This window comes from Pan paniscus, chromosome 17 (assembly GCF_029289425.2).
Source record: "Pan paniscus chromosome 17, NHGRI_mPanPan1-v2.0_pri, whole genome shotgun sequence".
NCBI lineage: Eukaryota > Metazoa > Chordata > Mammalia > Primates > Hominidae > Pan > Pan paniscus.
Window position 1 is genome coordinate 59380215 of NC_073266.2, and position 21351 is coordinate 59401565.

At 34.6% G+C, this 21351-nt stretch overlaps 1 protein-coding gene across 4 annotated transcripts in view; it reads left to right on the plus strand.

Annotated features, from left to right (window-relative positions):
• PIK3C3 (phosphatidylinositol 3-kinase catalytic subunit type 3) overlaps window positions 1-21351 on the plus strand; it is a 126494-nt gene that overhangs the window by 33682 nt on the left and 71461 nt on the right. For all 4 annotated transcript variants that reach the window (XR_004667548.3, XM_034943585.3, XM_034943584.3 and 1 more), the window contains exons 6-10: window positions 2018-2113; window positions 4833-4904; window positions 7451-7555; window positions 8199-8291; window positions 15928-16113. Coding sequence is in view for 3 of the 4 variants with exons in the window: in XM_034943585.3 (XP_034799476.1) it covers window positions 2018-2113; window positions 4833-4904; window positions 7451-7555; window positions 8199-8291; window positions 15928-16113 (552 nt within the window). In the remaining variant the exon portion in view is untranslated. The remainder of the gene's footprint in view (window positions 1-2017; window positions 2114-4832; window positions 4905-7450; window positions 7556-8198; window positions 8292-15927; window positions 16114-21351) is intronic.

Consider the following 21351-nt stretch of genomic DNA (forward strand, 5'->3'; position numbering starts at 1 on the left):
TAGTTTACTTTTTTGTATATTTGCTCTAAAATACCAGATGTTAGACCTAATGTTCCACATCTAGAGAACAGAAACAATAATTATATTAATCAAATTAGGAGAGAAGGACATCAATTTGTGATTTGTCTAATTTATAATGACCATAAGACACAACTTACTTAATTTATATTCTCCAAATAATTTTCAGCAGGTAGAAAGAGAGAAGTTTTTAATTTTACAGTGAACTATTACAAAAGTTAGATTTTAGCATTATTCTTTTATTTTAAAATAAAGGTAGTGATGTTTAACAACATTTATATTCAATTCTCGTATTTGGTACCTTTTCTAAATTTATTCATAATACATTCCTATATACATAAACTGGAAGGAAGCCTTTTTAATTTTTATAGTAGTAACATTTCAAAAAGAGTTTACTCATAATACTAACTTATATTTTTCTCTTCTTAAACTTAGATATCACTGGGTATAGAAAACGTAATGTTAGAGTTTGCCCAGCCTTTTTCATATTTTCACATTTTAATTTCTTTAAAAGAAATTACCATTACCACCACATTACTATTACAAAATAGACTATAATATGCTTCATAAAGCTGAAGAATTTAAGTAACCTCTTCAGACCTTTATCATTTATTATTTCTTTTTTTTGTTTTTTTTTTTGGGGGGACAAGGTCTTGCTGTGTCACCCAGGCTGGAGTACACTGGTATGCTTAGTGCAGCCACAAACTTCTGGACTCAGGCAGTCCTCCTGCTTAGCTTCCCAAGTTGCTAGGACTACAGGCCTGGCTAATATTTTTAAAATTTTTTGTAGAGTCAGGGTCTGGCTATGTTGCCCAGGATAGTCTCAGACTCCTGGCTTCAAGCAGTCCTCCCACCTCTGCCTCCCAACGTGCTAGGATTACAAGTGTGAGCCACCATGCCTGGTGATTTTATGTTTTAGATGTAAAGCCATTTATAAAGGTGTTTTGGGTCAAGGCTAATCACCCGCTTAGACTTCATTGTATTTTCACTTTATCATCACCTTAGTATAGTCATGTGCCTCATCATATCATTTCAGTCAACCACAGATCACATGTACAATGGTGGTTCCGTAAGATTATAGTACTTTATTTTTACTGTACCTTTTCTCTTTTAGGTATGTTTAGATATACAGATACCTAACTATTGTGTTACAGTTGCCCACAGTATTCAGTACAGTAACCTGAAGTAACAAGTTTGTAGCCTAGGGGTAATAGGCTACACCATATAACCTAGGTGTGCTATAGGCTATACCATCTAGATTTGTGTGTTTACATTTCATGATGTTTACACGACTAAATTGCCTAATGATGCATTTCTCAGAATGTACACCTGTTGTTAAGTGACATGTGACCATGTTTGCTTTTTTATTTTAAAGGGGACACAATTATATAAATAACTTTTTTTTATGTTGGAACAAGAAGTAATTATTCCGCAGTATATTTAAAGTGTGGATAAAAATTTACAAATGACAAATCATTTTAAGACCATTTATAAATTGCGAAAAACTTGTAAAGGCTATACTTGGTAAACTCAAATGGCCTGTGTTCTTAGGTTGCACACTTTTCTTCCTTTTGATTTTTGTTACACATATTGATTTCTATAGTTTAGTCATGTAAGTTAAGGGTGAACTTAGCTTAAAATTGTTAGAAGGAAAAACCACTCTTTTTATTTTTGAAATAAAATAGTTCTCATGAACATGTGTGCAAAACACCTTCAAGATGATAAACCCAAACTACTGAATAAACCAAAAATGTTAAATTTGAGAAAGCAGTTATAAGTGCATAGTAGACACTACTGAATAAACAGCAGTGCTGTCTATAATAAAATAATAGTGCTGTGTAAAACACACTACATGTATATAATAAAATAAAAATGTGTTATGTTTTGACTTGTATTTGATAGATACATGTATTACTGAATTGGGAAAAATGATACATACTGATCCTTTAAGAGAATGTTGAAAATAATCATTTTTCATGAAAATCATTTTTTTTTTCAGAGTGAAAAACGAAGTTCTAATTTCATGTACCTGATGGTTGAATTTCGATGTGTCAAGTGTGATGATAAGGAATATGGTATTGTTTATTATGAAAAGGTATTTCCCTTGGAACTGTTTTTGGTCTCTAAAGTAGAGGGGAGAGGAAACATTAAAAAAATATTACTGTTGTTCCTGCTGGGATGAATTAGTTGGTTGCAGGGTAGCAGCAGACAGCTGTCAGCAGCAGCTGTTTATGTATACAGAAATCAAATCATATAACTACAACAAGATTACAAAAGCCTATCACTCATGTAATGCAGTTCTGGGTTACAGAATTCAATAAGTATGCAAGTGATTAAAAACTTTGTGATTAATTGTTCTGCAAATTGGCAAGTAGGACACTAAGTAATGGCTTCATTTACTAATATTATTTATTTAAAAAATGAAAGGGGGAAATTATATTTCTAAGTGGTAGGCTATTTATTGAAAGTTAAGAGTCTGTTTGTTATTTGAGTGTATGTGTAATGTCTATATGTGGCCCTCACTGAAGTATACTTATGAAATACTTCAGAAATGTCCATTTGTACAATAGATGCAAAATTAAGACAATTTTACCATCAGGCTGGGTAATAACAAATATGCAGTTATAGATTTGCTTTGTTCTGCCCATTATGCTACAGAAAGTAGTTCTGTGTTTATTATGTACCTACTTGAAAGTATCTTCCTTAAATGCTTGTAGAAGGTGCTTCATTTAAGTACTACAGAAATAATTATATATTTAAGTACTACAGAAAATAATTGTATGCAGGCCAGGTGTGGTGGCTCATGCCTGTAATTCCAGCACTGTGGTTGGCTGCGTGGGAAGATTACTTGAGCCCAGGAGTTTGAGACCCGCCTGGGCAACATGGCGAGACTCCATCTTTATTTAAAATAAATATTAAAAAAAAGTATGCATAGTTTGAAACCACATAAAATATCTTCTATTATTGTGTTAATAGTCAACAAATGTTAAATCAGCATAAATGATGACAGACTTTTGATACATGGCATAGTAGTAGATTAATATTTCTTCTAGCATATGACCAAGCTGATATGCAGTGTATTTGTTCATTAGAAGCAGTCCTTTTAAATTAAATTTACATTTTATTGTTGTTTATTAAAGCTGTCACAAGTGATTTTTAAAATATATATACTTTTATAAATTACTATTTGAAAGGTTTTCATAATGAAGGTTTGAGTTTTTACAGTTTATTTATGATCTTTTTTCAAGTTACTGTTCATATTTTTGTCTTTAACTCATATCCCTTTCACGTTAGTGAAAGACTAGGAAGTGTTAACTTGTTTCTGCCTTTTATTTTATAAATGGTACTCCTTGGATAGATTATTTAACATTGTTTATTAATTTATTAGAAAAAATACATCAAAAAAAGGGAAATGTGAGTGAAACTGTTCTGTCACCAGTGCATTTTAATAAAATCTTATTTTACATTTTAAACTATATGTCATTTCATTAAAGGCAGTATTTTCTGCCCATATAGAGTTTGTATTGCAAAAACATGCTAATGGAGATGGTACTTTCAAACACTGGAGATGTGAAGGATCCTTTGAAAGACAGCTTGATAGCAGATGAAATAATAACAGAATAGAAATTAGAAGAATTTCAAGTATTTTTGAAAAGGTTCTTGACCCCTTTCTACCACTTCCTGAAAATTGCTCATAAATTAATGCCTGTCTACCCACCCTGTCGTATTTCCACTTAGTGTAAAGATTGCTGGGCCAGTGTATTGAATCTAATGGAAATAGACTTTCTTGTCACCTGTCTTTTGTGACAGATAGCCTTAGTGAAGATTACTTGTCACAACTGGGCTGATAAATGTGTTTTCTGGTGTTGTGACTGAGAACAAGCCTGTTAAACAACGGCTGTGGGAATTTGTGGTTTTCTGTAAGACTCAATTACTGAACTGAAGTAAAGTTACAGTGCTTCCCCGCTTTCAGTCTCTCTTGAGTTTGTTGCCCATATTTAACATTGAAAACATACTAGCATTTGGAAATTGACAGAAAAGCTTGATGCTAAATATACAATCATGAGAAAGTGAATTTTGACCTTAATTAGTTTAGCCTTTTTCCAGTATATTTGGCAGTGACATTTTTATGTTGAATTACCTTTCTCACATTGGAGAAAAATAAAAGCCAACATTCTTCAAAGGTGATAATACCAACAAAATAGGATGGCTTTATTTCTGAAAAACTGATTGATTGATTTTATTATTCAAGTTTAGATTATGTTGAGCAGGTGTCCCTTTGAGAAACAACGTTGTTGATTCTCTAGCTGTGTGTAAATTTGAGTAATATTAACCCTACACTTAAAATTCTGCTCCTTTGAATGGATCTCAATTATGATACCTTGAAAAATTACCAACATCCACTTAGTTTTTGCAAATGATGCAACACATCCATTGTGCCATATTTTACATATAGTCTGTGGTTTCTTGTTCTGAGTTTGAAAATTAGCACGTTTTTAAAAATCCACTGTCATTATATGAACGAAGTTTAAAAAAAAGGAACAACTCGAAACAATCTAATTTCCAGACCTCATACCTCTAAAACTTTAGTAAGAATTTTGTTAGAGTTTTTCTCCAAATAATTTCATAATCAACCAAAGAGAGGTACAAAGTGGACATGCATTTTATAATATTGTTAGAAGAAGATAAGGATTTCTTTAAAAGGAAGAATGATGTTCATCAAATAGAATTAAAATACATTGATGTGTACATCATATACTGCTTCCTATTGCATTAAATTTCTTTTTTTAAAAAATTATTTCTCTGTAATCTAGGACGGTGATGAATCATCTCCAATTCTAACAAGTTTTGAATTAGTGAAAGTTCCTGACCCCCAGATGTCTATGGTAAGTTATTGTGCAAATTTTTTATGAAAGTCCTTTTCTTCAGAGTAATTGTGAGTTAGCCACATCGTGTACTTTCTTTAAACAAAGTAATATATAACTGCCTCCGTTATCTAAAAGTGATTCATAAATTCACTTTAGCATCTAGACTCTGTTTCTGATGGAATTTTATGAGGAATATTAACATCTTAAAACTAAGGTAAGCATAGAGTAGGGTTGGGCATCCACTTTGTTTGAATTGCTGAAAGAGCTAGGCAGTATAGTCTTTTTTTTTCTTCAGGTTGGGGGGATATAATCTTGAAGTGAAGACTTGGCAGAACTGGTATTTGAAAGATTGCCATCATACAGAAGGAGAATTTGCCTGTTACAGGAGGATTCTATAACCAGGATGAATGCGTGAAAGTTTTAGGGAGACCAATTTGTTGGAAAATAGGGAAGATTGCTATAGCCCTAGAACTGTTCAATTTGGAACGTGGTAACTTGGATGATGGTGGGATACCTTCTTATTAACGAATTTTTGAGATGATAGCTTTCAGGGATATGAGGATAAGAATTCATACAATGCAAAAGAGGTTTAATTAGATGACTTTAGAATTACAAACTTGTAGGCACAAAATCCTTTTAGCAGCACAATAGATACCATGATTTTTGCAGTTACAGCTCATTTACATCATTCCAACTCTTTTTGTTCTAATTTTATACATTTCTAATTAGATTAGTTACCTTCCTCATCAGACCAAAGTGGATTAAAATTGGGACATTGGATGATGAAAACATGATGATTGAGATAAGTACAGGTCATGAAAGCAGGAACAGCTGATGGCCTAATATCAAAGGAAGAGATGGGCAGTAGGGAAAGTAGAGTATAAAAAGTTAAAAAGAAAAGGCCACTTGCGGATCTGGTAGGAACATTCTAAAGACCTTGATAGTTCCTATGCATAGTATAGTAGAATCCAGTTAATCCCAAATTGGCACTGAATTTTCAGTATAAAATCAAATTATATTTTACACTTAAGATATTCAGAGCACACACTAAGTATGAAGAAATTCAGTTCAGCCTGCAGTCATAGTTATTTGTTAAATGCAGAAACACATTTTAAATGTAAACTTTGGGTGGGGCTGAGATGATATACAGCTGTATCTGACAATAAAACAGACTATAATTACAATAATGTGGTACTGACACACATGTGTACACCAATATACTGGTTGAACAGAATTAAAAGCCCAGAAATACATCCAAGTATGCATGGAAATCTAGTATATGATATAGGTGGCATTTCTTCACTAAGTCATAATACTGAGAAATGGAATTAATTTGGAAAAAAATAATAAAATTATATCCATACCTCATGCCATACATAGGAATAAACTCCAAATGGATCTGTAATCTAAATGTTAGGAAATGAAACTAGGCCAAACATGGTGGCTCATGCTTGTAATCTTAACACTTTTGAGAGGCCAAGGCAGGAGGATCACTTGAGCCCATGAATTCTAGACCAGTCAGGGAAACTTAGGGAGACCCCATCTCTACAAAAAAATAAAATAAATTAGCCAGGTAGTGGCACGTACCTGTAGTCCCAGCTACTTGGGAGGTTGAGGTAGGAGGATTGCTTGAACTCAGGAGGTCAAGGCTGCAGTGAGCTATATTCATGCCAGTGTGCTCCAGTTTGGTCAACAGAGCAAGATCCTGTCTCAAAAAAAGAAACCACACTAGTATTTTACTGTCAGTGTAGGGAAAGACTTTTTAACTGTGACTCAGAATCCAGAGGCAATAAAATAAATGATTGATAAATTTAACTACATTTTAAAAATTACATGGCTGAAGAGACCAACAAAGCCAAAAGACAGTTAACAAACTGGGAGAAAATACTTAACTACATACATTACAGATATATTAAGGCTGATATATAAAGAACTCTTAAAAATGAAGGACAAAGGACCATAAAGCCATTAAAAAAATTAGGAATATGACATAGACAATTCACACATGCAATAAAAAATAAATAATATAAATTTATATCTCGTTTTAGGCAATGACAGTATGGTTAAAACTAATAATTTTGTCCATGGGTAAAATAGCACCAGATGTGTATATTCAAGCGTTGTGATTATTGTCCTTGCGCTCAGTAACTGGTAGCTTAAATAACTGCTAAGATGATAATACAGTGATATCACAAGGTCATTAGTAGCTGATAGGAGGAAGGAATGCTTTAGTCTGTGTTGTCAGGGAAGATTTTACAGTGATGGTGATATTTGACTGGTTAGAGGATATGGAAACCTTGAATATGTGAAGAGTGAAGGGACGATGTTTTAAGAAGCTGTAATGACGTGTGTATTATGGGACTAGTGGAGTTTAAGGCATACTTAGTTTCCCAGTCTTGAGAAGGATACATATTTTTAAGATATGTAGAAGACTGCTAAAGTTGTATCAGAACAAAACATTAGATGTTATTAAATGCTCCTAAGTACCTTTTCTATTTATGAATAGCTTTTGAAATTTCCTTTTGGTGAAGTTTACATTGTCAATATTTTAAAATAATTTATAGGAGAATTTAGTTGAGAGCAAACACCACAAGCTTGCCCGGAGTTTAAGAAGTGGACCTTCTGACCACGATCTGAAACCCAATGCTGCCACGAGAGATCAGTTAAATGTAAGAGAATTATGAAATATTAATTTAAAAATAGTTAAATGGGTGTTTTGGTTGAAACTGTTAGCTATCACCTCACTTAAAAATTATTTAGATGCACATTTTCTCCAGGTTGATGAATCCTACATCATGTTCATAATTTCACAGATCAGCAGTTCTGTTATCATTTGGGGCTTTCCATAAATGTGTTATCTCTGGAGACAGAACTGCATATACTATATACTTTCATGTCAGTAGTATTCTTAGAAGCTGGCCCTAAGACATTGCCTGAGAGGACTTAGTGCGTACACATGCCTTGTTGTATGCATTGACTTTAAAAGAGTTTATTGTGTGCACATTTTTCCTTTTTCTGGTAGGAGACGTTGTTATTTTGCTAGGTTTTGTTTCTGGTTGAATTAAATGAACTCTCCAGTTAAATATTTTCCTGTGGAATATGACTTTCTCTTCTTTTCTTCTCCTTTAAACTGCATTTTGGACACATAATTATAGCAAATTTAAGGCCTACTTGACTGAGTTTACATTTTCCTTGCTTGTGTAATAATTGTAGTATAGAATTATTTAAATAAATGAAAAATATTAAGTGAAATGGAAATATATGGGACATGTATTGTTGACAAAATTAGTTCTTTTTCTTTTTTTGTTTTAGATTATTGTGAGTTATCCACCAACCAAGCAACTTACATATGAAGAACAAGATCTTGTTTGGAAGTTTAGATATTATCTTACGAATCAAGAAAAAGTGAGTGTCTTGAATATTTTCATATATCAAATTTATCTACCAACTTTGTTATTAATGATCAAGATGAGGAAAATGCCATGGAAATTGTTATTGTCACTTTAAAGAAAAGTTACAGAGCAGTATATATGAGACTCCATTTTTTAAAAAAATTATGAAAGTCTGCATACAAAGACACCTGTACCTGTTTGTTGACTCATAGACAATGTGTGAATGGGTTTTGAAGTCAGAGAGACTTGGGTTCGTTTTCCAGAAGTACATTTTACACTTGTTTGGTAGGATGAGGCAACTTACTTTGGCAGCATGGTGTCCTTATTATTCTAATGGAGACAATTCTCCTTCACAAGTAAGATAATACAGGTAAGTAACCTGGTAGAGTATCTGGTGCATAGTAGGTGCAGAGTAAATGCTGGTTCTCTTCTTCTTACCTCTTTGAACCTGGGTGACTAGGAAAATATGTATGCTGTTATAATAACGAAACTACAGAATTCTAGACGAGATGTGGCTGGAGAGAGAGTATGAGAAATATAATTTGAGATGTGGGAATTCAGTTGGTGGAGTAGCGTACAGGTTGGCATACAGGATAACTGGTAGGTCAAAGCTCAAAGCTAGACATTTGCTTCCTGTAATAAAACCATGGAGTGGATAAGGTTTCTGGAGAGAGAATTGTGGTAAAGTAGTCATCACTAACCTGAAGTCTTTGGACACTTAGTCTTGAGTCTTACTATTGCCCCTAAGAAGCTTTTTGACTACAGGCAAATTACTTTGCCTGTATAAGCTTTAGTTTTCTCATATTTAATATGAGACAATCAGTGATTGTGAACTTTGTCTCCTAGTTTTTAAAATAGTCTGTAAAATCTTAAAACAGAGAGCCAAGGGGTACCTCTTAAGGTATAATAATAATAGCTAGCATTTTTTAAACAGATACTATGTACCAGGAATTCTTTAAATCCCATAACAACCCCACAATGTATGTATTATTGTAACTGTTCTACAGGTGAGGAAACTTGAGCCTGAGAAAGATTAGGGGACCTGTGCAGACTCACAAAGCTTATACATGCTGCCTCTTGATATGCTTGCATCTACGAATTAGAAGAAAAGAAAGTCAGTGAAGACGTAGAAAAGAGAATTATAGAGAAAACATTTTCAACATCATATACATGCCTTAGCAGACACCCTGAAATGCATTAGGGGAAGAGCAGAGAAGCATTAGGAAAATTAATATCTGGTCAGGAAGCTGTTACATATTTATTTGAGAATGAATGAATTGATATGTTTTATAATCTTGTGATATGGTCTTTACTATTTTAAGTTGTTTTTCTGAACCAAATGTCCTTTCTTTAGTTTCTAAAGTAAAGATAAAAATCCAGTTACAGCTCATCTTAACTCTTCAGCTTTTCTGCTTTGTCATTTATTGATGCCTTAGGAAATTCTTTGTAAATGAATCATATTTATTCTCCATTATATCCATAATAAGAATGAGAGAAGAATTTTCAATTTACTATAGCTTTGAGTGTAATTCTCTTCATCACTGAACAAAAGGAAATATTCACTAACAGAAACACAGGTTTGTGATTTGTGTTTTATTAAAAGATTGAGTTAGTGTCATGATACTGTGTTAAATGAAGAATAACCTTGGTCACAGAAACTGCGTCTTGAATGCAGCTCAGTGTCGTCTTAAATGCACAGCTAGATATTGAATTGAACCTGTTAGAATGTATAGGTTTAAAAAGCATACAGGAGTAGATTTACAGAGCAGAACTTTTTTAGATAGAAAGGTTTGCAAGAAAAATTGTTTGTTTAAACAAGTAGTCACTTCCCACCGAAATTCAATTACTTCTAGATATGTGCAAAAGAAATAAAATGTTCAAGTGATACAAAGTGTGTGACAAGTTTCATTTAACTAGTTGATTTCAAGTTTTCGAAAGGTGAGTGATGAAACTTCAGTTCTCAGGATATATTATAGGATTCTTCTGACCACTAGAGTAGAGTGAACGATATGTTTTAATGTTCAGAAGTCACTATGGAGTAAACCAAATATATATAGGCCTTGAAGTGACCAGAGGAATTATTCACACAGCCACATTTGTAACCTTGTAATAATTTCAGATGGGTTTTGTGAAAAACGGATACTCTCATACTCCACCCATTAATTTATTTACAGAAAGAAATTCTTTTAGCGTCAGACTCTCAGAAATTATGATTTAGGTTACTTGACATTTGGGCCCTGGGGCTGAAAAGCTTTACTAGAGAGAAGGCAGTGCTCAGAAAACAAATTGGAGGAAATTGGTTCTCACAAAGTTACACTTTTTATTTTTTAATTAAATTTTGTCTTTCTACCACCTTTTTTTTCCTTAATGACCTAAGTATTTCAGATGAAAACCTTCTAGTCAGGACTTGATGTTTCACCCAGAAAGTTCATAGTAATAACTTTGTTCAATTAAATTTGTTACCATTTAAATTTATGAAGTATTTTCAAATTCACAGTTTATAGCATGTAGGAAGTGACCCATTTCTGTGGAACCTGAAATATGAATACTGTAATTTTTCAAAACTATTTGACAAAAACTGCAATTACTTTTGCACCAACCTGCTTTTACAATGGACTTTTTTCTTATAAAAATACTAATTTAAATTAACTCGATGCCTTTTGATTATGCTTGGGGGAAAAAAGCAGTTGGAAGAGTCATGTATAGTGAAGGTAATAGTGATGCACTGAGTGTTCTTATAAGGCTGTTTCTGAGACAGTGACATGAGGACAATCATCATATTTGTGTCTCCTGACAAGAAATTGATGGTGACCCATGGGATAAATGAATTCAGTTCAGCAAGTATTCATTATCACCTCTTGGCCTAGCATTATATAAGACTATGAGCTTTCAGGTATCATGTCCTTGTATTCATATAAATTAAAATTGTTTTGGGGTAAAGATATTTACACATAATTAAAATTAGGAAGTATAGCATAGTAATTGATTAAGGGTCACTGTCTTAATAAACATATAAGTAATTAATATAATATAAATGTGGAGGATGGCCAGATCAGTGTGCTGTGACATGAGGAAGGTTTCACAGAACAAAGATTGCCCTTAAAGTGTGAGCAGACTTTGATAGCATTTTTTATTTGGTGGTCATTTTTTTATGGGGCAGGAAAGCATGAGTAAGGTAGGCTGTTAGGTTCAGGAAACAGTTTTGCATGAATGGTTATGAAATAGAAAAGATAGCATCAGATTGTTATGAGCCTCAAATTATACCCTTAGGAATTCAATTTTACTGGCGACAAGAAACGACTAAAGCAGGAAAATGTGTGTTAACAAGTGATATTGTACTTCTCTTTTTTTCTTTGGAGACAGAGTTTCACTCTTGTTGCCCAGGCTGGAGTGCAATGGCACGATCTCGGCTCACTGCAACCTCCCCCTCCCAGGTTCAAGTGATTCTCCTGTCTCAGCCTCCCAAGTAGCTGGGATTACAGGCGTGCACCACCACGCCAGCTAATTTTGTCTTTTTAGTAGACAGGGTTTCACCATGTTGGTCAGCCTGGTCTTGAACTACTGACCTCAGGTGATCAACCTGCCTCAGCCTCCCAAAGTGCTGGGATTACAGGTGTGAGTCAGCACACTGGCCTAACAAGTGATATTTTAAGGAGTACAAACTAGGGTAGATTGGAGCAGAGCAGAAAATGAAAAAAAGTGACATAATTAGGAGAATCATACACTGACTTAGAGAACAGTTTTGGAGGGCAAGGGATGGAGAAGAAGCTATACAAGTAAGTTGACTTTGGAGACAATGGCCAGGGGTTAGGCCTGAACCTGATGGATTTATATCCGTGTGCGTTCATACCCCACTTTTGGTACCAATTTACTGTATTATTCCGCTTTCACACTTCTGATAAAGACATACCTGAGACTGAGAAGAAAAAGAATTTTAATGGACTTACAATTTCATGTGACTGGGGAGGCCTCACAATCATGATGGAAGGCAAGGAAGAGCAAGTCATGTCTTACGTGGATGGCAGCAAGCAAAGGGAGCTTGTGCAAGGAAACTCCCCCTTATATAGCCATCAGATCTCATGAGACTTACTCACTATCATGAGAACAGCATGAGAAAGACCTGCCCACGTGATTCAGTTACCTCCCACCATGTCCCTCTCATAACACGTGGGAGCTGAAGATGAGATTTGGGTGGGGACACAGCCACACCATATCAGTAAGGATATATGGCAAGTGGGAAGAAAAGAATGAGATGTTTTCATGTTTGAGTATTTGGAATCAAAAGCATTGGAAAAGCAGCAAAATAGACATTTCTGAGAATTTAGTTGGTAGAAGTTTAAATTAGGAATATATATATGAGATATAGTATTTTCAGTTCTGGGGTGATTGTGATTCTAAGAATAGGAGACAACTGGTGATTTTCAGATCAAATGAATAAAACATAGTAACACATATAGTAAAGCTAACATTTGATGTCAATATCAGAAATAGAATAAAAATAATAACTGATGATAAACTATTTACTATATATATATAGGATACTGTTACAAACATTTTACATTCATTAACTTAATCTTCACCACAAGCCTATGAAAAAGGTCTCTTAAAAGTTAATGTGCTTCAGTTTAGTCAGCTAATAATAGATAGAGCCAGGAATTATAATTGGAACCCAAACACCCTGGCTCTACAGCCTGTGCTCTCCAGTAATCTGTGGAAGTTACACACAGAGAGAGAATTGCTCTTTACAATTCTCTTTACATCTTTACATGGATCAGTAAAGCATCTTTAAAAGACCTAGGGTCATTTAAAAAGGCCATTATTATTGCTGTCTTCAAATTCTTACTTTTTGTCTTTCTTATTCTTTGACTCCTTGTTTTCTTCTTCATTCTGTTGGCTCCGTGTTTACATTTGTAACATTTAACATTAAAAAGTTGTGAAATTCTTTGTACAGTGCCTTATGTTTTTTGGCAGCAGCATACTTCATAAATCTTGCTAATAAGTCTATAAATCTGAGAATCTAAGTTTTAGATTGTTTCAGTTATTGAATTGAGTACATCGGCATGCTACAAGATTTGCTTATAATAAGTACATACCCGCACATTTCTATTAAGACTGCTGATGTACTGTGAAATGGAAAAGCTTTCACTGTCATTATTTAAGAAGTATTGCTTTGTTTCCACATTCAACCTAGAAATACGTTTTAGAAGTGGAAAATAAATTCATGGAATAAGTTAGTAGGGCAATCTGTGTTCTATACAGAAAGGGAGCATTATATTAAATGGTGTGCAGGAGGTGTAGAGGAAATGGACAGCTGTCCTTGGGGAATGCAGACTCCAGTTATAGAGATAAAAATGCCCACGAAAACATTTGGCAGTTAGAAGAACATCATTTAAATGACAGTAGTAAAATTGAGCCAGCTTCTAAAGGAATAGCTGAAAGTTGCCGAAAACTTCCTGTAAAACTTTCAACAAGATGACTTTAGAGGAGATGATATCCCTGTTTGATGAAGAGTATATGGGAGGAATGTACACAGGGGTTAGAGAGACATTGTTAATGTAAGTTAACTGGGCTGAAGCATGGAAGGGCAATGAGAGGTTAATGAAACAGGTTTGCATTGTGGTAAGTGGTAGCAATGAAATGTTTTGAGAAAGAAGCCAAGGTTATTTGTTTATTTACAAATTAGAATGTCCTATCATCTAGTTGAAACCACTTTGTAACAGTATGGCAATTATCTTCAAATATTGGAAAGGTTGTCCACATCGTATGGGGCTAAATTTACTCCCATTCTCTACAAAGAATGAAACTAACCAATTAGAAAAAACAATATGAAGACATTTTTGTCTTTTGGTTCATTGTAGTTAAAATCAAAACAAAACAAAAATGGCTTAGCTTTCTATGAATATAATGGCTATTTTGGAAATTAGTTCCTGGAGTCACTTAAGTAAATATTGGGTCTCTTTTTGGCATTCATGTTGTGGGGTATTTCTGCTAACAATAGGAAATTTGTGCTAAGATCACTTCCAACTTGAGCTTCTAAGAGTTTGTATGAAATGATTAGAAGAGAAACTCATATTTAGTTTCTTAGCTAGAAGGCTCTGTCCAACTCCAGATGTGTCATATAATGAGAATCAGGCTGAAGACAAATATAGGAGATATTGCTAGGAAATAATTGAAAGGTACTGGAATGGATTCAGGAGATTAGTGTTGTCAGAGTAATGGCTCCAAGGGGAATGGGACTAACTAGGGAATGGAGCGCCTTAATGGTAAGGAAGCACCATCTGGTGGAAGAAGTATGGGGCTGAGAATTGGTGGACCTGAGTTCTACATCTAGCTCTTGCACCATTTTGAGGTGATGGGCAAGCCATTTATCTTTGCTGAGGTTATATACAATTTAAGCATTGAACTAGACAATCTCCATAGTGCCGTTTTTCTTAATAAAATCAAGAATAAGTTAGGGGATGGGTATGAAGGTTCATTTAGTGTCATACTAACAGAAATTGTGTTTTATTGTCCAAGTAGACATTTTCTTGAGGAATTGATTAGTTTACTAATAAAAAGATTTTGGTTGGGCAGAGCAGGGGTCTTAACATTTTCAAGTTACCTATTTTTCAACAAATAGCAACAGAGGAAGACAAAGAAGAAGAAAACATCTTGGGTTCAGCCAGGAAAGTGTTGCCTTTGAGACCTAGCAATAAGTATTGCTTTTTATGGAAAGCAAGTACATGCTTTTCTTTATTTTCATTTGTTTTTGTAGAGATGAGTTCTTGCTGTGTTGCTCAGGCTGGTCTTGAACTCCTGGCCTCAAGCAATTCTCCTGACTGAGAATCTGAAAGTGCTGGGATTATAGGCATGAGCCACCACACCTGGCCAAGAAGTGTGTACCTTTCTTAAAAAAGGACTTACTGTTTGTGCAATGAGTGATATACTCCAAGACAATTTGCTTAACTGACAGTCTTGTGAAAACTTCCGTGTGCTGCCTATTCAAGGGAGTGAGGTTGCAGAAAGATGTACAACCAGCCAAATCATAGACTGTTTGCTGCTGTTTCTGTACTTACCCATTTTTATGCTTCTGTTTTGAGGTTTTGTTGGATTGCCTATCTTTTTAAGTAGTTACTTCACAGAGATATGTACATACTCCACATCGTTTGAGTCTTCATGTTTAAGTATCTGCGAAAGCCGGTGGTCATACTCTAGGGGAGGCGATCGAGAGTGAGGCTATTGGGAATTTCTGCCCTAGCATGGCTTCCGGCCCTTCGCTCAGTGGTTGCAGTATTTTCTGTTGTAAAATATAGGTTTTCTCTAAGGCATCTTAGAGTTCGTGAGAAATGCCTCAACTATTTCCATGTCTTGAGCCCTGCAGTATTTTAAAATAACAATAGCAAAATGAAGAAAAGCCAAAACAAATTAAAAAATTCATAGTGCTCGCAAATGATTTGGCCTGGAAAATATAAAGATACAGGGAACGTGCTTTTTTTCTGTCCTGCAGTGCTTCTATAAGATCATATATATAACTTCATTTAGTGCTTACACAAGGAGTCTATCACTGACTCCGTGGCTCTGTCATTAGGACCAAGTGGAACTCTGCCTAGTCAACTTCTCTATCCCAGGAAATAGGCTGTTTCTAATTTTTAAATATTTTCTGATTTTAGGCCTTGACAAAATTCTTGAAATGTGTTAATTGGGATCTACCTCAAGAGGCCAAACAGGCCTTGGAACTTCTGGGAAAATGGAAGCCGATGGATGTAGAGGACTCCTTGGAGCTGTTATCCTCTCATTACACCAACCCAACTGTGAGGCGTTATGCTGTTGCCCGGTTGCGACAGGCCGATGATGAGGTGCATTATTATTTATTATTCTGCTTCAATGGGTCATTTTAAACTAGAGCCTAATTATAAACTATGTGTGTATGTGTGTGTGAGAGTGAGAGAGAGAGTGTGTGCACATGCAAGAGATTTTTAGAAGGGAAGAGGATATACTAGGTGTGTTTTCAGAAGGAAAATTAAAATATGCCTCAGAGGACTCCTCTGTGAAATGAAAATTTACTTCCTGATCTGTTACGTGATAGGACAGTCTCTCCCAGGACATTTACCTGGCAGCAGAGCTTGTATTGCTCTGTCTGGAAGAAGGAATTCTAGTGAAAAATGGTTGAATGCAGCACCAGCTAGGGAATAATTCAGATCTCCTCTATCAGTCAGTATACAACAAGCCACATTTAATTGTAGCCTTGAAAAGCCCTTGGGGCCTTTAAAGCATAGAGATGCATGGTCATCTTCCTCTCCTTCAAACTCGCCTTTTAAACTTTCAGCTGATGACAATTATATGTATATGTAGATTTTCTGAAGGGGTTTTGGATCCTTGGAAAGCAAAGATTGCCAACTATATGCTGGCTATTCATATACAGTTATTTATCAGTTAATGACAGGGAAGTGTTCTGAGAAATGTGTCCTTAGGAGATTTCATCTTTGTGCAGACATCATGGAGTATACTTACCCAAACCTAGATGGTAAAGCCTACTACACACTGAGGCTGTGTACTCCTAGGTTACAAACCTGTATAGCATGTTGTTGTACTAAATACCTTAGGCAGTTGTAACGCAATGCTAAGTATTTGTGTATCTAAACCTAGAAAAGGTACAGTAAAAACAGAGTATTATAATCTTAGGGGATTACTGTCATATATGTGGTCCTGTCTTGGCTGAAGCATTGTTATGCGGCACATGACTGTTCATGTAAGGCCATCAGGGAAGGAAGAACACTTTTTTGACAAAAAGCATTGCTGGATTTTGGGCTTTAATAATTCTTTATGAGATAGACTAATCCAGCAACTTGTTTTCTTAATTTTTATAGGGTGAATATGTTCTTAAACATAACCTAATAGTTTATGCTAGCCAGCAGTACTTTATGGGATGTGGAGTAACTTCTCAAGCTTCAATATATATAGCAATGTCGATCGCATAGAACAACTATTATCAAATACCTTTTTAAGAGGGAGGGGACAGTGAGCTCATTTTGAATTAGTGGTATCTGAATTTCAAGAAGCAAATTAAATATTTATTAAAGTTGATCATTGTATGTGTGTATTTAATTATGGTGAAATTTAAACACTAAAGTAAATAGTATAATGAACCCCAACAAATAATTCATCTGTCTTCAGCAGTTGCCAATTTATAACCAATCTTGTTTCATCTGTAACACTGCTCAGTCTCTCCACCCCAACCCCCTAACCTCTACTAGATTACATCCTTCTGACTTCTGGCCTACTGGCTTTAACAAATCAGGGGGCTCCCATAACCCTCTCCTTGGGTGTGATAATTTGCTAGAATGACTCACAAAACTCAGGGAAACATTACTTACTATTGATTTATTATGAAGGGTATCTTAAGGATACAGATGAACAGCTAGATGAAATGATAATTTGCCAGAATGACTCACAAAACTCAGGAAAACATTACTTACTACCATTGATTTATTATGAAGGGTATCCTAAAGGTTGCAGATGAACAGCTAGTTGAAATGACACATGGGTTGAGGTCCTGAGCACAGGAGCTTCTGTCCCCATGGAGTTTGCAGTATAGCACCCTCCTGGCACGTGGGTGCATTCTTCTTCACCAACCCAAAAGCTCTCAGAATGCTGTGCTTTTCTGAGAAAAGCAGAAAAAAATCAGAGTTTTTGTGGAAGTGCCATTACATTGGCACGATTGATTAAATCATTGGCTGCTGGTGATTAAGTCAATCTTCAGTTCTCTCTGTTCCCCAGAGGTTGAGGGGTTAGAGCTTAAAGTCCCACCCTCTAATCACATAGCTGGCTTTTCTCTCAGCCAACCCCCATCTTTAGGGGCTTTCCAAAAGTTACCTCATGAACATAAACTCAGGTGTGATTGAAAGGGGCTTGTTAGGAATAACAAAAAAAATTTCAGTGCCAGCATGCTATATTTTGTCCTTTTTATTTTAGTATATCCTGAACTCTGTCACTGTAGATCTGACTTATTCTTTCTAAATAACAGCATGATATTTTACTGTGAATTTTTTTGTTAATTTACTTAACCATTGGGCCTCTTTTATAGGCTGTTGTTCCCATTCTTTTCCTGTAACTATATTTTAGTGAAGAGGTGTGTAGGGGAGGGTAGGTGGGTATGTTTTAAAAATCATATTCTTTTTTTTTTTTTTTTTGAGATGGAGTCTTGCTCTGTCTCCTAGGCTGGAATGCAGTGGCATGATCTCAGCTCACTGAAAGCTCTGCCTCCCGGGTTCACGCCATTCTACGGCCTCAGCCTCCCAAGTAGCTGGGACTGCAGGTGCCCGCCACCACCCCCGGATACTTTTTTGAATTTCTTTTTTAGTAGAGACGGGGTTTCACTGTGTTAGCCAGGATGGTCTTGATCTCCTGACATCGTGATCCGCCCCCCTCGGCCTCCCAAAGTGCTGGGATTACAGGCGTGAGCCACCACGCCCGGCCTAAAAAATCATATTCTTGAATAAACTGCTTGCGTTAGAATTATTGAGCCAAAAGATATCTGCTTTTTACATTTTGCAGACAATCCCCATAAGTCTTTTTACCCTTGTCTTATACTTTTAAAAAATTTGTTCCTTTATAATACTTTAAATATATGACTAGACAAAGCTTTTCTTGTTTCCTTTTTTTTTATAATTTTATTTATAGTTTTTTTACATTTGTTCTTTCCATGAATTTTAGAATAATTTTATCATTTTCTTAAAACTGCACCAGAATCTTAAGTGGAATTACATTATGTTTGCGTATTATAAAAATATTGACACCTTTATGACATATCTTCCATCACAGTGGCATATGATTTTTTATTCACTCACTTATCAATTTTACTAAAATCATATACATTCTTAACATTTTGATTTATTCCCTGGCAATTATATTATTGTTACTATTATAAACTAGCCCACCCCATTTATCTTTTATTTACATTTCTTAGTTAAAAGGAAAACTGTTTCTGTTACAGTATTTGTTTTATCTCATCACTTTATTGACTTTTCTTACTCTAATAGATGTTAGGTTGCTTCTTATATTTTGTAGGTATAGCATTATGGTAGCTGAAAAGCAGTCTAGTTTTTCATTGCATTAGCTAAAAGCTGCAAGTAATGTGAATAAAAGTAGTTCAATATTCATCTTTGTCTTGTTGCTCATTGTGGGTACGCTTTCAGTATTTCACTCTAATGTGTGTTGCTTACTGGTTTCAGTCAAATGCTCTCATTTATATTTAAAGTTTCTCCCTGTCTCTGTTTGTTCTTTTCTTTTTCTGTGTGTTTAAATCAAGAATGGCTTCTATATATTATCAAACACGCTTTTGACACTCGTTCATATCATATAGTGTCTCATTTTTATCAATCTACTGTAAGTATGCTGATACATTTCCTAATGTTTTATCAGCCATACACTTGTAAAATAAATCTCAATACTGTCTGAATTTGATTTGTTAATATCTGATTTAGGATTTTTTTAATGGCTATTCTTTATCTTGCATTATTTTGAAATTTTAAAATCATATTTCCTACTGCTGTGTAGTTCAAAAGGAGACAGATCCCATATTAGAATTTAATGAAGAAGTGGCATTTGAGTTGAAGGAAATGTAGAATTTTTACGTTTGGAGTTTATATTCCAGGTAGAGAAAGCAATATGAGCAAGAGCAAGGGAACTGAAAGTACAGGAAGAATGGAAAGTATGTCACTTAGACAGGAGTGTGGGATATATGTAGTAGCCATTGAGAGGCAAAATCGGAACCCATGTCTCTAACTGAAAATGCCTCTATGGAGAGTTATTCTTAATTCAATAAGAAATGGGAAGTCACTGAGTGATTTTGATATGGGACTTCACATTTGCACTTTGAAGCATTAGAATTAACTCGCTCTTGAGAAAAATGGTGATCACTATCTAGTAAAAATTTCATAGCTCTTGGGAAGTATTTACAGAATTGCCTGAGATGGAAGCCTGGTTTTTTTTTACTTTTTTGCTTTGTTTTACTCCAATGCTTATGTCCTTCATGCTTGGAGGACTTTTATATTTTTCAAGACATGAGTATATAATGAGAAAACAGACTCTGTACTTACTATTGAAGTTAATTCATTTTCATACAAATGAAGGAAAGTATAGTTTGAATATAGAATATGTAATGACCAAGAAATCAGATGATGATAAGTGACTTAGAAAAGTTTTCTACTGAATTTCCCCTTCCTGGGGAATTTAATACCGCAGCCTTTTTTATTTTATATGGTTAACTCTTTTCTGTAATTAGGAAAGCACACAGGTAATAGATTGAGCAGCATTCCGAATGAAGGCTGGCAGTGAAACTGAATTACTTATACCTCCAAAGAGGGATACCTGCCATTAAACATATTGTTTAATTTTCTGTTATATAATACTTTTTTCCTTAGGAAACAACATGTAATTTTATGTATAGTTATTGGATGCCATGAATCTCAACTATGATAATAGAAAATCAGATGTTTATTGCTCCAATTAAAAAGTGGGTTTTAGAAACAACACTATAGAGAGACTTGATTTCCCTGACTCCTGACATTGACATATTTGAACAAGAATTAATAAGCCACATAATCTTCCATTTAATTTATATTTATGATGAAGTCATATGTATTACTCTTTGTTAGTGTTTGCCTAATGACCTTTTTAAAAATTATTTGGTGTGAGATATAAATTCTGAACAAAAGAGAAATATACAGTCATACCTCAGAGATATTGCAGGTTTGGTCCAGACCTCTGCAATAAAGCAAATGTCACAATAAAGTGAGTCATATGAATTTTTTGGTTTCCTAGTACATGTAAAATTTATAAATATAATTTTGCTGTATGTTTATATATTAAATTATACTGTAGTCTAAGTATGTAGACTACATTATGTAATGTACATTATGTAATGCTTACATAATGTAATGTACATTATGTAATGCTTACATAATGTAATGTACATTATGTAATGCTTACATAATGTAATGTACATTATGTAATGCTTACATAATGTAATGTACATTATGTAATGCTTACATAATGTAATGTACATTATGTAATGCTTACATAATGTAATGTAC